Here is a 16,722-nt window from a genome sequence, read left to right as displayed (position 1 = left end):
CTCAGATTTCTTTGATGAACGCTGAGTAGGAGGAAGGGAAGGACATAGAAAAATATTGCCTTCAACACTGTCCCTTTTTACAGCTGTACAGACCTTTACTGATATGCCTAATCTGTATTTAATTCTCATATACTGTATTGTTGCTCCTTTTATTTTATTTATTAAAAAAACATTAAGTACATGCTTTACTATAGGTTTTTGTCATTTTTTATGCCATTTTTATTTTCAGTAGATATTCTACTGAGTTTCAGTTTTAGTAAGATCTCCATTGCATGTAGGAGTCTGACTTTTACTTTTGATATTTGATTCAATTCTTATATTTGGACTATCCTGGTGGACTAACAGCCATCCTTAAAAAGATGCATCGCTAAGACCTGTTTTTGTGCTTCAAAATAAAAATAATAAAGTTACAGATTCCTCTGATGATTTCATGAACCCTCCTGAAGGTTTGTAATTCAAACCTCATCAAATTATTATTTTACAGCCTAAATATAGATTGACACTAATCTTACTTAACACCAACGTCGTTCTTTCCTTTTTCATATTTTTTTCAAGGCTGTAGCATGTTAGCTTTTCCTTGGAAAGTCCACTACCTTATAATAATAATAATGAATTGGATTCATCTGCGCTTTTCAAGACACCCAAAGCGCTTACATTGTGTCCATTATTCATTCACTCCTCATTCATACTTGGTGACGGTAAGCTACTGTTGTAGCTGTGGCTACTGTTGTAGCCACAGCTGCCCTGTGGCCAGGGCAGCTGTGGCTACACACTGGCCACACCTGACAGAGGTGTGGCCAGTTCACGCCTACGGCCCCTCTGACCATCACCGGGTCATTCATGCACATTCACACACCAGTGGAGCCACACTGGAGGCAAGGAGGGTGAAGTGTCTTGCCCAAGGACACAACGACAATTGGCTGGGGGGAGCGGGGATCGAACCGCCAACCCTTCGGTCATTGGACGACCCGCTCAACCGCCTGAGCCACTGCCGCCCACCTTAGATAGTATTAACCCTTTAATATTCTTTTGACTACTGTAACTCTTCAAACATTTATGCAATAAACCTAGCTGGTCTTGTCAGAATCAGCTGATTCCCGTTGATTGTGTAAACGGTCAAAGAGTTAAGGTATGTCAAAGAGGGCGTTATTAAGGTGTCGCTGGCAATATCTCTGTGTTTAAGGTTTTTTTTCCAAACACCTTGCGTCCTGTTTCCTGCTTTAAAACTAATTAGTTGTATTCAGTCATCATTTCATGAGAAATTACACATCTCAGCATTCCAAGACAGTCTGGTAATGTGCCCTCAACATGACTGCACTGATGATTGGACAATTCTCCTCTAATGCCACATTTCCCATTTTTCATGAGTATAAGACATAGTGTGACATTTTCTCATCCCAATGTGAAACACACCACATCGCCACCATTTATGTGGTCAAATAAATCCACTTCAAGTTAAATCATGTGTTTCATGAACAAAAACACCCGACAAGGATGCAAAAAATCTTTGGGAAACATGAGTGTTCAAACCACATGGGTTGGGTCAAGAACTCGGGAGAGGAAAGAATCACCAAGTCAATGTTTAGAAAAGACTGTAATGGCATTACAGTTCAATACTTTGCTGACAAATACAATAATTGTGACATAAATCCTGTCTTAGACTTACATTGCATGTTACCATCATTCATCTGCTTTATTTCCTTTTGACAATGCCGCATACAGAAAAAGTGCTTTCTTTAACCGAAAGGTCACCAATCAGATTTGATGGCTGCTGGTTTTCAAATGTTCATGTACTAGTGCTACATTTTTTTAAGTTTGTTTACCATCATTATGATTTAGTCTAAACATCATAGGACTGCAAATTCTTCTAGAGGCATTGCCTGCAGATTAGCCTTTTGAGATAAACCATGCTCAAGGTGGAATGTGGGTCAGGCTGTCAACAGGCCCCTTGGTGATAGCAGATCATTGTCTCCCAGAAGTAGACAAAGACTGTCATTTTCTCAGAGATTTTTTGTTGCTGGAACTTGAAACTGTAAAAGAAGTTTTTTTTTTTCTTTGCTTAAACTTCTTAATTTGGCAGGAGACTTTTCTGCCTAGGAAAGCAGGAGTCACAGCATGATGAAAAGGTCAAGTATAATTCTGTGGAGCTGAATAGCGAGCTTTCTCCTGACGGGATCTCAGTTAAGGGCAACAGAACCAGAATTATTTAAAAAATCAGAAAGACCTCGTTTCTAAAGCTTCATTTAGATCATAGACATCTTCACTCTGCAGGAGGGAGAGAGAGATAACTGTCTATTTATTTTAATGAGACGTACCAGTCTCAAACCTATAATACACAGGAAATCAAGCTGCGTCTGCTCTTTTGCAAACCTGCCCAATAACCCAGTCATTACATCCACCAAAATTACTATTCAATACTCCTAACCTGCCGATTTATAATGTAGTGAAACCAGTTAAGGTGCATTATTTTATACAAAATGTCAAGTCCAAGAGTTATTCTTCATTCATGTAGTCAGTTTAAGACTTGGTGATTTGACACAGGCTTAGTCTTGAGTTTATTTGAAATTTAAAAAAAATTTTTCAGGGATGTGGATTATACCAAATGATACATTCCAGACCAAATACAAAGCAGAGATTTGAAACATGTTTGTGTTCTTGATTGTGTTCTTCAAGGCAACTTGACTTGAAAGGTCGATCTGGAAGAGGTTTTGCTGCTAGTTCGTATTAGTTTCTTCAGTTCAGAACTTAAGGATCTCAAAACTCTTTACCTGCCAAATTAAAAAGTTAAAAAGAATAGTAATATGAGCTACTCAATTTTTAGGATGAAAAGCACTCAAGTAACTTCTTACGTTCTGAACTGAAGAAGCTACATAGATAAGCAACAACAAATTACTTAGGTTAATCTTTAAAGCCCATTTAAAAGATAAAGATTTAAAGAACAAAATGAAAACACGTCCTGGGAGGCTGAGGTTTACCCCACTGTAAATGTTGTGCCTTATTTTGAAATAAGTGAATATTCTCTTTTAGAACGGATTAAACAAGAGTTCCTCGTCTGTCCTTGCAGGTTATGAATACTTGAGAAAAATGACCCAAACCTTAAATATAAATTTCGTTTTTGATCTTACAAAACTATATTAAAACGTCATTCTAATCTGCTTTTAACCTTTTTTCTTCTTTTTTGTCTTGCTTTCCTCTTCTGGGATAAACCCTCTCTGTTTGGCTTTTCCCTTCATTTTCTGCTAGCTGAGATTTGCCTTAAAGTCTAGCCTGCTTTAGCCATGGCTCCAGGGCAGAGACAGTCCCTCCCTCCTCCCTGCCCAAACAAGCTCTTTTCATCGGCTGCATCCGTAAGCTGCCATGCATACAAAGTGGGTACTGTTGAGTAAATGCTTTTCTCTTGACCTTAGACTGCTTCGGGAAACCTTCAAGAGCGCTCTCAGTTTGAGAAGTGATGAAGGGAAGAGGGGCAGACAAGAAAGGAAGAGAGAAGTTGGCATTTGAGGCGCTGACCTTCAAATCTCTTTTGCTTTCTAGAGCTGTCCAGACAGTTTATCCTTTTGGCTGGTCTGTCAAGCTTTAGCCAACACTTCAGAGATGTCTTCTCTCTTTTTTATACAGTGGACCTCCCTTTTCTAGTCACACATCTCTTCATCTTTTCAAAATTCTTTGAGGGGAAAAAAGTCTAGTATCAGAATGTGCATCTGAACTTAGACCCTTTTTAAGGAAAGCAAACAGGTTCACCACCAAAACACGTCAGTCAGGCTGTTTGCTCTTTTCCGAGTTATTAATATTGATTTTAATCATCAGTAAAACAACATAAACATGACCTTTTTGTCTTTTTTGCTTTATCTTGTTTTTCCCTGTTTTACATTGACAATTTTATGACAAACGTTTCATTTATCACTTGTGCTATCCTATGGGGTCAAGATGACCATTGAGTGTTCTCCCTACCATGACAAAGATAGTTAAAGTTGGAGAGGATTTCATGTAATCCATTGAAACCTGAAGATCACAAATCATTGAAGAAAAAAGTTCAGCGCACTGTCTAGTGGGTCTAGATCAGTGTTTTTCAACCTTTTCTGAGCCACGGCACACTTTAACCTTAAAAAGAAAATCCCGCGGCACACCAGCATCCAAAAATTTAAAAAAAGAAGGAGAAACTCATAGTCTGTATTGATCTACAGCCCCTCCACAATCTCACATGCATTTTTGAGATTATTGTTGCAGAAAAAGCTGGAAACTGCAGCTGTTTTTTTCTCTAAAAGATTCAATAAAAGTTAAGTTAGAAGATTTAAAAATAGTTTGATGTGTGTTCGTTGGTTTCAAGACGTTTAACGACAGATCTCCTTGTGCCCTGTCACTCTCACAACCCAATGCATCATGGGAGATGTAGTGCATAAAACGGCCGGAGATCGGTTTTCGGAACTTCATTGTTTTGTTCACTTGTTCCACGGTCTGATACCGGATTCTGTGGAAAGCTACAGCGCAAAAGACGAGCTTTAGCTGGTATTTTTGTTAGAACTGAGCGACTTTACGAGCTAAATCGGGACAAGGAAGTGAAGACTTTAAGCACTTCTGATTGGTCAGACTGATGACATGTGATTAAGCCCCTCAAGAATGATTGGTGGAGACAGTCAAAGGGACGGGACTTTTCCCAAATACAGCCGGAGCTGCAGCTGAATCGCGGTACGGTCATTCTTATCAAAATGTCTTTAATAAAATAAAATAAACGCAAAGAAAAAGTATTTTACGATCTTTTATATTCCTAACTCCTCAGTGTTTTATCAGGGCCTGTTTGGATGAACACAGAGCTGAAATCCTGGAGATGGGAAATGTTTTTAGATCAGATAATGAGGGCAATTTCCCACGGCACACTTGACCATCTCCCACGGCACACTAGTGTGCCGCGGCACACTGGTTGAAAAACACTGGTCTAGATGACCCAACTCCCAATGTCAAAATCCCTAGGATAGCACAAGGGTTAAACTATTATTAGGGAATACTACCTATCCCCTAAAAGAAAAACATTATGGCATTCCTGCCTGTCATCAACAGATTTATCTTTATCTGTGGCAAAGCCGTGTTTATGAAGCTGAAATTAGTGTATTTGAAGAAATGGCAAAAAACCAACTAACATTGATAATCAGACAGAAAATCATAGCGCTGAAAAATGAAGGGCTTGCTTGCAGAGAATTTGCAAAGAAAGTCAAGATGTCAGTGAGTAGTTTCAATTACCAACAGACGCTCAGAAACTTGAGGAAACTCTAACAGGAAGAGGTCTGGCAGACCCAAAATAACACATGGTTCAGGAGAACTGTTTGCATCACCTAACAGTTTGTTTTCTGCCCACATAGATAAAACTGTTTAAAACCTCAATTATATCAAAATTTTAGATTGCTGGTAGAAAGGTACTATCTACATGCCCTCATTATGTTTTTTGGTTGCCATTTGACATGAATTCACTTGTTTGTTTTTTAATAACATAGTCTGAAAGCATGACCTAACCACTTGAAGAAACTTAGAAGTGATGGCAATGAGTTAAAAGCGTAACACTGCTGCTGTTGTCTTACCCTCTTAGTGACATGATTTCCTGTGGTTGGGGCTCTTTTTTGTCAACTGTACTGACTCAACTAGATAAGTTAAATCAGATTAGGTTTGTTTTGATTAAATTTAAAGGTAAGGTCTTTGTGTGCTGGTGGTCTGGTTTGTGGTCTGTTTTTATTGAAAATATATTCAGTCAGCAGTCCAAACTTCTTCTTGCATTCCCATTAATCTCCAAAGCTGACTATAAATAAGTAACAGCCAATAAATAGTTGATATTTTAATCAGGGTTTTAATGTTTATCAATGGTTACTCCATATCTCTGTGGCTAACACCAACATATTTGTAGTTTTGAGTTGTAGATGAAAAGTAACACAGACAATGACTTCTTTTCAGAGTTGTTTTCACGGTTTGATGGTTCAGCATTATCTGCTCTGAGACATTTTCAAGTTTCAGCTAGTCTGCAGTTTTCTCCTTAAGAAAACACCATTGCTTCTTGATGGTGAGATTCAGTAACTTCTAAAAAACAATCCTATTCTACTTTAAAGATCTTATTGCAGACTGTTTTTTTATATATTTGTGTGTGTTCAGTTTGGGTGAGTTTTATGAATTTGGGGAAACTTCTGTAGTCTTACTCAGGCACAACATAGGAGTTGCCAACTGAAGTCACATTTTTTTTAAGGTCTGACTATGGCTATTCGTGTTGTTATGACAAGCCATCTTGTCTAAGCATTTAATTATGTATGTATAGTTTGCAATTCCAAAATAATGTATTAATCGCTTACATTTTTTAAATAGCTTTTTGGTTACTTCATTGTGCTCTCATTGTTATTTATGACATAACTGTATTGTGTTTGCATGCTAATTAAAGAACTGTGTTTTGTAAAATCCATTGTGTTCTTACACATCTCATTGTTTTCTTACACCTCCTCAGCATCAGTGTGTACAGGCAAATTATACTGATATCTTAAATGGGTTGAGTTTGGCTTGTCTTTTGTTTTTTTTCAAAGTCAACATTTCCTGTTTTGTTTCAGGGAAGATTCTGTTCAGACGGAGCCATATAAGAGATGTGGCAATGAAGAGGCTGAGGCCCATCAACGAATATTGCCGGGTAAGTCTGCTGACTGATTTAAGCATCATATTCGTATTCATTTTAAGTGTTTCTTGAAATAAATGTCAAGGAAAATATTTCTTTATAGTTGATGTGTGACAAGTAGAACAACAGGCATTTCAATAAGTTTGATGAGGGTCGACTCACATTGGATAGACCACTGGGTCAGGGCAGCTTCAAAACTACAGCTCTTCTGGAGTGTTTCCAATCTGCCATGCTCACGTCTAATAAAATGTGATCTCTGGAAGGAACAAAAATTGACATGTTATTGTAATTCCTGTGGAAAACCAGCAACAAATCATTGGTGGCCAAAGGACAAAGGTTGGCTTAGCTAGTGCAGCTCACAGTGCAGAAAGGTTTGTGTTGGATTTAATAAAAATCTCATAGTTTGTGGAGGGTACGTGAATTTGGGGCACTGACTGCTTTTGGACCAATGAAAGAGTTAAAAAATGGAAAGTTAGCTTCAAAGCTGGAACATGGGGCAAAAGAAGAGAGTGGCCCAGTCCAATGCCTGTTTCTTTGTGGGGTTTTTGTTCCCAATAGTTATCTGGATTACCTGGTAGACACATGGGGCGATTACTGACCATGAGGAGAAGACGAGCCTGTCGTGACTGTTTGAATAAATTGTTTACTGGGAAACCTTGGGTTCAGCCATCGCCATGGAGAATACTTTGATATTTACCCCATATCAAGCATTCTTGTACACTAAATAGTAGTGATGGGTATGAAGCCTTGTGAAGCGTTTCGGCACATTGCCCAAACTGTATTGATACTGTGTCACAGTGCAGGCAACAAGTTAAGAAACTCCACTAATATACTGATTAAATAAACTAGTGTGAACACAATATTTGTCATTGTAGATGTGGCTTCCTCATTCCCATGTCTCGCTCTATAACGATGCAAAACCTGCCCAAAGCAAATTTTCTCCACAATATCAAAATCAAAACCCCCCCAATTGGGCGGAAAACCGCAGAATCTGGCAACACTGCTGGTAGATGCGCTTCCTTGTTTGGCTCCTCTGTGACACATCGACACATAGGCTGTATTGGTCACATGAATTTTCCTGATGCGATATGCGCACCGACACAGGGTTTCACTTCATGAGCTTAACACTTGAGCCGACGCATCAGTGTTACCGGACCCATCACTACTAAATAGCAATTTATTTGGAACAGATTTTAAAATATGTTAAAGGCTTGCAGTACCACACATTCTCATTAGTTGCTAAAACACAATCATAAAATATCTTTTCAATGAAAGATGATGCACAATGGTGTTTGCCAACAGTCCCTGAGGGCTCAAAAAACAGGTTGCTGATCTTGAGAAGGTTAAATAATGACTGCATGAAAATGTCCTCCACCCTCAGACTTTTTATCTGCAGGTACTTTTATGATCATAATATGAAACTGACAGCAAATCTTTATTGTAGCCTGCAATCACCAAAGTCAACAGTTGGGTGGTACCAAGTAGACTTATTTAGGATACCTTTTCCAAGCCTTTTAAAACAGTAATACTATTAAGATGATCCTGGACAGTGAAATATTATTCTGGACAACAAAACTGAGCACAAAACACGGATGCATCTTAATGTTTATGAATGAGTACGGAAACATGAATAGTTTAGGAAGCACAGCAACACGGTTAAATCTGGCCTCCTGATTTTATAGCTTCTTAACTGGAATGAGTTTTTGATGTGCTGGACATGGACGTTTGATTAATGGAGACCCATTAAACTGTTAACGGGGCTAAAAAAAAAATTGATATGTAGTCTAGTGGGGTCAGTACCTGATTAAGGCTGTTTTGTCAGGAAAAGGTGGAATATTACCACTGATTATAGGGTTATATCTGCTCTGTATATCATTCATATTACATGGTAGTGAAAGCTTGGATGAAAAAAATGTGGAATCAATTAGCAAGACTCCTAGGTAAACTGGTTTTTGGTTTTAGACAAAAAAAACTTGTTAGAAAGATGTACAGTTATAAATATACTGTAGCTTTTTCTTTATTTTGGACAGCTGACAAACCCTTGACTTTTGTATTCCACCCAAATGAGTTTGAATACAATTTTTGGTATTATTGTTGGGATTTTTTTGTTCTAACCTTATATTTGGAAACCAGCAAGAGAAAGGGGATTTAAAGCTTGAATTAAAGGGTGTTAAATTTAATTGATGGGTGTGTTTAAGTGTAAGCATAACTTTTAATTACCAGTCTGTGATTTGTGACTCAGAAAATTCTTTGAAAATTCTGAAAAAAGTCAAACTTCTGCATTTTAAGACTCATTGCCTTTAACTAGAGAGAATAATCACATAATCAGGTAAAGGTGTTGGATGTAACTTAAAATGTTATTGCATCACTGAAGCAGTAGTACATCCATTAAAGAACTAACTACAATCAATTATCAGCTAAATTAACACATAACAATTCCCCACAAACCCAATGAATTTTGATAAAACAAAATGTCTCTCAAAAATTTCAAATATGTATAGTTCATAAGCTCACCTTTATGGTAATCAAGTATCTATGACAGTTTCGTCTAGCCTGAAACTGTTTCCCCTCAGAACTGCTATGGAGGGTTCTGCTCTATGTTTTGCTGTGGTGGTTACAATCAGCACAGTTGAGGTAAAGACATAAAAACATACCAGTGCTTAGCTTGCTCCAGTCAGCATCCACACAACACAAATGCTGGCTTTTAGTACATTTTTTAGACTTGCCCAAAAAAACATTTGTATCTTGCACTTTTCTAATGAAAAATAAGATGAATTGGTTTGTAAGCGGTAACATTAATTCTTTTTTTTTTTTTTACTTTGACTAAAATGAACTCAATAATATTTAAACTACTTGTTTATAAGATGGTCATCTTGAGATGAAATGAGTTGTTTAGGTTTTTGTTAGTGTAAAGTCTGTTTTGCTCGTAAGGATACTGTTTTAGAAATCTATAATAAACTGTTATGTTATATTTCTTTTTTATTCCTCTTAGTTTAGCTTTTGGAATAATACAAATAAAAAGAGAGAGAAAAGAAAAGGCGTTCTCACATATTACCACATGTATTCAGGTAAAACCCAATGTTTTTCTTCTGGAACAGCTGAGTCAGCCCTTGTGCTTTACAGCTGAGGCTGTGTCCTGACTCATATGGAATTTCCTTGGTTGAGCAGTCCTTCAACATTTTTATTCATGTTGGGAAACTCTTGTATAAAAGAAATAAGGGGGGAAAAGCAGGGATTGTTTGCTTTACCCAAACGTGTAAATGCTGAGATGGTACCACTAGGTTAGTAACACAATGCAATAAAATGTAAGACAGTAATTATGTCAAGAGTGTGATACTGTAGCTGTTGCATTGTGCATTAAAAAATAATAGCTGCTAAAGAAAAAAAGGCATAAAGTCATTAGACAATAAAAATTGAAATTATATTTCTTTGTGGAGCCTTTTTTTCACTTTAATTTTTCTTTGTAAACGATCAAACACGTAGGAACACATGGAACTAGATTTTCAGTACAGATGCTGTTACTGGATCCAGCTATGATGCCGTCCCTGATTAGGAGCAAATCAGCCTTATTTTGTGCACCCCCCCCCCCCCCACCCACACACACACACACACACACACACAAAACATGCAGACATAATTACCTTAATGCCCCCTTTGAACTGCCTTAGCAGAGAACATCTATAAAGTCCATTTGATGTAATTCACCCTGAGCCTCCCTCTTGTCTCTTCCCTGTGGAGAATTGTAATGAGGGTAGAGACTACAGGCTGTCACAAGGAGTGAAATAAATCTAAAGAGTGGACACCAGGATGACCCGCCTCTCTTTAGGCACAACCTTCTGGTTGGCAGCACTTAAGGATGGTGATACCCTTTGGTGACACACACACAAACTCACACTCTCACACTCACACTCACTCACCTTCCCATTCATTTGAATGAGAAGGTGTGTCCAAACATTTGGTCTGTACTGTATGTGTGTGTAAGTGCGTGTGCGTGCATGTCTGTGTGTGCGTGCGTGTAGTGCTTTACACATCTCAGTTCTGTTGCTTTTTTGCTGAAGCACAGCCAAGCCCCCGACGTCATCATAGCTATGACGACATCAATTCGGGACATACAACAAGGACATCTGGGGACATCATCTTTGGAATGTCTGTCAAAGTGTGACAGACTTTGAGAGAGAATGACTGTGCTCAGTGAAAGGACAAAACACAAAACTGGAACACTTAGGAGTATTAAAATTCGAGGTAGAGTCCAAGAGAAGATGCTTGATGGATGGCAGAAAGCTTTGCTTGCCAAGCAAATGGAGGAGTGGCCTAGCTTCATTGAGAGTAAGAAATAGACTTCACTGGGTCACTTTTGGCAGGTATTTTGACTTTTTCCCCAACATATGTTTTGGATATAAAAAACAAGGAAAAAAATAAAAAAGGAAAAAAAGTGCACTAACTGTATTTGTGTACCTGTAGATGTAAATGTAAATTATGTAAATTATCTTGTAAATAACAAACTGAAAGTGTCTGTTTCAATTTTATATTAAGGTTTTGTTTTAAACATTTGTTTTTAAATTCTGCTCTAAGAATTAAAAAAAGGAAGACAAGTAAACAAGACTTAAACTTGACCTGGAACACAAATTAATATGATTAAGAAACTGTGAAAAATACATTTTATGAATACACTGAGGGGTTTTTAAAAAATGGCTACTTTTGAGAAAATATGTTTTGATAGGTAGAATATTTGCTAGTTCCTTTATACAATTAAAGAAAAAAATCAACTAAAAGCCTTTGTACCTGTCATGGTTTTGATATCTTTTAGACCAAAACAATCTAATTATAACTATTAAGTTTGTTTAAAAACAGTCCAATAAATTAAGTTTCTCTTCACATCGTGAAGATTTTCTTCCTTGTAACAGTTCTGAATAACATTTTTAACATAGAAACACATCCTGTAAATGCATTTCACATTAGTTACATTTACTTAACCTGATCAGATTAGCACCAACTCAAAACTAAAGTATTGACTTAGGAGCGATAACTTTTAGAGCACTTAAGTGTTCAGTTAAGCACAACACAAAATGCTTCAAGTAATGCTATCCAAAGGTAACATCTCTTCACTCAAAGTCTCCAGTAAATGGCGTATACATGTATATGGCTTTCTACCTTCCTCAAAGAATGCTTTACAGTCACAAACCCATTCACACACACATTACCAATATCAGCTTACCAAACAGAGTCAGGGGACTGGTTTCAAAAATGATAATTGTAAGCTTCTCCTCATAGTTCACTTTAAAAAAAATCCTCGAACAACATGTAATCTTGTTGTTCAAGAATGAGGAATAACAAGGGATTCATAAATCTTTCAGGCTTCTATTAGTTGTCAACTAGTAAATGCATGATCTCTACACCATTTTGAGACAGGATATGCCTGATTTTATCGTATGTGAAAAAAAGCAGTTTGTAAAAATTAGATGTATGTGAGTCAACAAATTTGGTTTACTCCATGTGCTTAATTGACTGCCCGTTTGTGTGACTAATGAAGTTTCTTGCCCTATTTTGTGTCTGTAGGCTCTAATTCAGCTGCCAGTCTACATTTCTCAGTGTGAGGAGGTCAGAATATTCTTCGAGACCAGACCCGAGGACCTCAACCCCCCGAAAGAGTAAGCACAATGCTACGCAAGACCATGCATGCACACAATTCTCCAGACTACAAACGAAATGGTTCATAAAAGTGACTTTGTATCCTGACTCGTCTTTTTTTTTTCTTTCCTGATTCTTGTCATGTCAAATCTTGCCAGGATTTACGATCAAATTTTGGTTCTAATGAGCATTCATTATTTGTGCTTTTATAATTTTACACAGTTTCCTTTTGCTTTGGGAAGCAGAATTATTGTTAATGGTTCCTTTTTTTAAACTGCTGAGGTAGCATTTTTGCGTGTAGCTGCAAACAGCGAAGTTGCTCTGAACAGTTACAGGCTTGCTCTTGGGTCTTGTGTTTAAAATGTATTCAACACATTAATGTCATGCTCAGGATTTACAAGAAAGATTTCTCAAAACTAAACTGTTAGTGGGGATGAAGTACCAGCCTCCAATACAATTAGATAAATGCTGACATGATTTCATACACAAGCATGATCTTCAAACAAGTTGTTAAGGTTAAGGGTCTTTTTTTACTAGCGGCTGTCAGCTGTGTCATTACCCCCTGTTAGTTACCACATATCAAGATGTTGAGTTGCTAATCAGTAAGCATTAAAATGACTGGAGAATTTACAGGACCTCGTTGGAACACCAATTCAAATTTGCTATGAGGAGTTGGTCTGCTAGTCTATACTTTGGTTCTAAGATGAGGATTTAGAAACTACTACTGTACTTTTCACATTGTCAATCAGTGTTGTAATGATTAATCAAGTAATCAATATATACATTTCTATTCCAAATCGATCTGTATCAAATTAATCTGAAGCAAGTTGTTAATCAAATCAAATTGAATTGACTCATATTGTTAAAAAATAGTTTCACAGCTAAATAAATCCATAATAGATGTTGGAAAATACCATCTGGATTGAGACTAGGTAGGTTTATTTCACTATAACATAAACATGACCAAGTGCCATCACAGTGGACAACACACATGATGGCAGCAAAACAAACCATTATTATTTTCCAGTGTGTCTAAATAATTTTGAATTTTGCAAAGACGTGTGACAGTGTGGAAGAATGTTCTAATTATCTTTCGTTTGTATTATTTTAATGTAGAAAAACAACAGTGGGATAAACTTTATGAAACTAAAATGTTAATGGATTTGCCATTAATTCTTGTTTAGTTGTTTGTTTGTTTGTAAACATATCTAATTTACAATTGATTATCTTGAAAGAAATACCAGGAATCTGGAAAACTTCACCTTCACTGTTCAGATGATCAAATCGGATCACTCAAAAAGAACCAATATCCACTATGATTCGATCAGCAACCACAAATTATGATATGAATCAAATTAATAAAAAGGAAAATGAATCTTTACACCCCTATTGTCAATATATTTGCATCAAATGTCTTTTTTTTAACATCCCAAAGATTTGAAGACGTCATATTTGATTGATTACTATGTTATCAGAAGCATTGACTTTGGGGATCTGCTCTGCAGACCCTGACTGCACACATGCACAAACACCCCTCCATCAGCTTGACTGATGGAGATCCAGGTTTCTCTGCCATCGTGCCCACTCTATCCTGAACCAAAGACTTGTGGTCATAAAATGTAGCTAGCCTGACTTTAGTGAGTACATATTTGGCTGGCAGCCAGAACTATATGCAATCCCTGTGGTACTGATAGTGAATTGGAGGAGGTGTCTCTCTTAGAGTTGACCAATCACAGAAGACTGGGCTTCTAAATTATGATATATTGCCATACATTAAATAAAAAGAAGTAACCAACAAAAAGATTTAAGGGCACTAGGAACTATTATTTTTCCTATCTATTGCACAGACGTCTTACATTTTGGGTTTTTGCATTTGTTCATCTGTATCAGTTTATTTTAATGACTACAACTAGACATACAACTGTAAAACACCAAAATTGTGTGTACCATTCCAGTTAGGCAATACAAAAGAAAGAGGCACAACCCCAACCACAAACTTTCTAGTACTCAAATGTCATTCAGTGTTTTTTGTTGTTGCTCACTCACCTTTCTGTGCCCAACTTGCCCAAGTTGAAAAAACTTTGTCACTTAAGAGGGATAAATATAGAAAAGACCTTGGTTTGTCTTTATTGAAATTGAATTACTGCTTTCTATTAGCAGAGTCTGTTGTTTGGCTAACTGACAACAAGCCTTGTGTTCAGACACAGCAGCCAAGATTTATCATGGTCTATAAATCTGCCACACGGAGAGGATATTTTCCAGCCTTTTCTTTCAGAGAACTTAGGTGGGAAGCAGAAAAAGATCAAAAGGATTAAAAAAAAGAGTGAGAAAAAGAATGGGTCCTGGAATGAGACATGTAAAGGAAAAGTCAACAGTTTTATGGATTATAAAAGGAAAATGGATGTAGATAGTAGCCCAAAACTGAATATGATTGATGAGAAGACAGATCAGGCTGAACTACTTCACACAGCTTGCATTAAAAAGGGGATGAGAGTTTATGAGATTTTATTTTTTTATTTGACAAAGCAGCTGCTAACCACAAATGTTCTTACTACACCCAGTGAGAGGATGGCTATACTTTTACCTTAACCAGTAACCATATTGATATTAGCAAAGATCCTTGTTATTTCTACTGGCATAATCATTAGAAAAAATAAGGTTAGGTTGGCTTGCCTTCATGTTTCTTTTTATATTATACTTAGTGGGAACTCTTGTGTGTACAAGTGCATGTAGACCTTAGTCTAGACTCTAGACAGTCGCAATTTCTTCCGATCAAACTCTACTTCATGAGACTGAGAGCATTAGCATGGATGCAGGGAAACAGACAAGGAGCAGCTGCCAAGAAAAAAAACACCAGGGCAGATAAGGCAAAAGCTTAGCCATGGAAGATAGGAGAAGTAAAAAAAAATAAAAAAGGTGCCGATGCAAGGCTGTTAAGTTGAGGAACTGTAAGGGAATGCAAATGAAGAAGTACAAAGAGTGTGAGAGAAATCCTTGAATTGTCTCTTCTCAGGATTTTTTTTTTTTACCATCTGGATGTTGAATACGCTCCTGACTGCTGCTTTAGAGGGTTGGTTTAAATATCTGTCTTATACATCTACCAGAACGACACAGCAGATGTTGCACTGAATTTAGCATTTGTGTTCAAAATTTACTGTTAAAATATTTAAAGTTATCTTGTACATAAAAACTGGATTAATGGACCAAGTCAAATCCTGATTTTAGGTTTATTAGGTTAAGATATTTCAACTTTTTTTCTTTATTCTTGGTAGAACTACAGCTTACAGTGTGTCTGATTGATTTTATGTCTTTGATATTAATTTAAAAAATTGAGTGTTTAATGTTCTGGGCATTAAGAGGATGTTTCTTTTCCCAACAGGGAACTGATGGTGAAGAAGAAACCAGGTAGGGAAGATCTTGTAATATTGTTGCCATGTATTCTTCCTTTAAGAATGAAAAAAATAAAGTTACAATTAGAAACCTGCTGAAAATACCTACGCATTATTGCCATCTACTGGTAGAGTTCCATACATGTTATTAAAATTATTTAATCCACTTTCGTTTTTCCCGATCAACATTTCACACAACTACATATTCTAGATACGCAGCACATTTAAAGGATGTTTTATACATATCTTTTACTGTTGCTATTCCTCTCTGTTCATTGACTATCCTTAAGTTGCATCCATGTTTATTTTTTTCAGTTTTCTTCTTCATTCATTTTCCTTTTCATCAGGGTTTGTGGAGAGAGCGACTACTTTCCTAAAGCGAGGTAGTAAACGCACTGTCATGCATCGTCATGCTGTGTGTGCAATCCAGTGATTGGCTAGCGGCGGACAGGTGGCAGGTGTCTCTGTTAAAGGCTTGGGGGCTTGCATTTAAATTGTTAGAACATCTAAATGTAGGGTGGTGATTTTTGCCTTAAGTTTAGTTTTGGGAATCCATTAATCTCAGCTTATCTGTTTATTTGGTATTGATGTAAAAGAGTGAAAAAGTGCAGAAAAAATTACAATGTACTAACACTCCAAAAATCTTATTTGCACTGCTAATGCATTAAAATAATGTGAAGTAAACCTACTACCCTGTACGCATTAAATTAAATGAAGTTTTTGTCTCATGGAAGTCTTGATTTATCAGCTCTAAAACATAAATGTTACTATGTGTCACTAAAAACATTTAACTTAAAACATTTTTAAGTGATATTAATATGTTTCAAGATGACATTTTTTAATTAAAATATATATTATTGTCTCATTTATGCAATATTTTTAATGTAAACTTGAAGGGCAATCAAAAATAATATTGGATTTCAACAAGAAAAATGATATAATTTCTACAAATACAGCATGAATACACCCACAACTTAAGTCAGTATTGGAATGAGAAATGTAAAAAAAAATAAACAACAATAAAAAAAAACATCCCATTATGTTTTAATATTTTGCAATATAGCTCTG

At 36.6% G+C, this 16,722-nt stretch overlaps 1 protein-coding gene across 17 annotated transcripts in view; it reads left to right on the top strand.

Annotated features, from left to right (window-relative positions):
- The window catches only part of sh3pxd2b (SH3 and PX domains 2B), a 43,397-nt gene that overhangs the window by 13,077 nt on the left and 13,598 nt on the right, over positions 1–16,722 (top strand). For 9 of the 17 annotated variants that reach the window (XM_023962844.2, XM_078930997.1, XM_078930992.1 and 6 more), the window contains 3 exons: positions 6,576–6,652; positions 12,194–12,285; positions 15,645–15,670. In XM_023962844.2, coding sequence (XP_023818612.1) covers positions 6,576–6,652; positions 12,194–12,285; positions 15,645–15,670 — 195 coding nt within the window. Of the gene's footprint in view, positions 1–6,575; positions 6,653–12,193; positions 12,286–15,644; positions 15,671–16,001; positions 16,038–16,722 lie in introns of all 17 variants that reach the window. The other 8 variants (XM_078930995.1, XM_078930987.1, XM_078930994.1 and 5 more) reach the window with 1 other exon arrangement.

Source organism: Oryzias latipes, chromosome 14 (assembly GCF_053564925.1).
Source record: "Oryzias latipes strain Hd-rR chromosome 14, Olatipes_Hd-rR_3.1".
In the NCBI taxonomy this organism is placed as follows: domain Eukaryota; kingdom Metazoa; phylum Chordata; class Actinopteri; order Beloniformes; family Adrianichthyidae; genus Oryzias; species Oryzias latipes.
The sequence above is the reverse complement of the archived record's forward strand: the minus strand, read 5'-3'. Positions and strand labels throughout refer to the sequence as shown.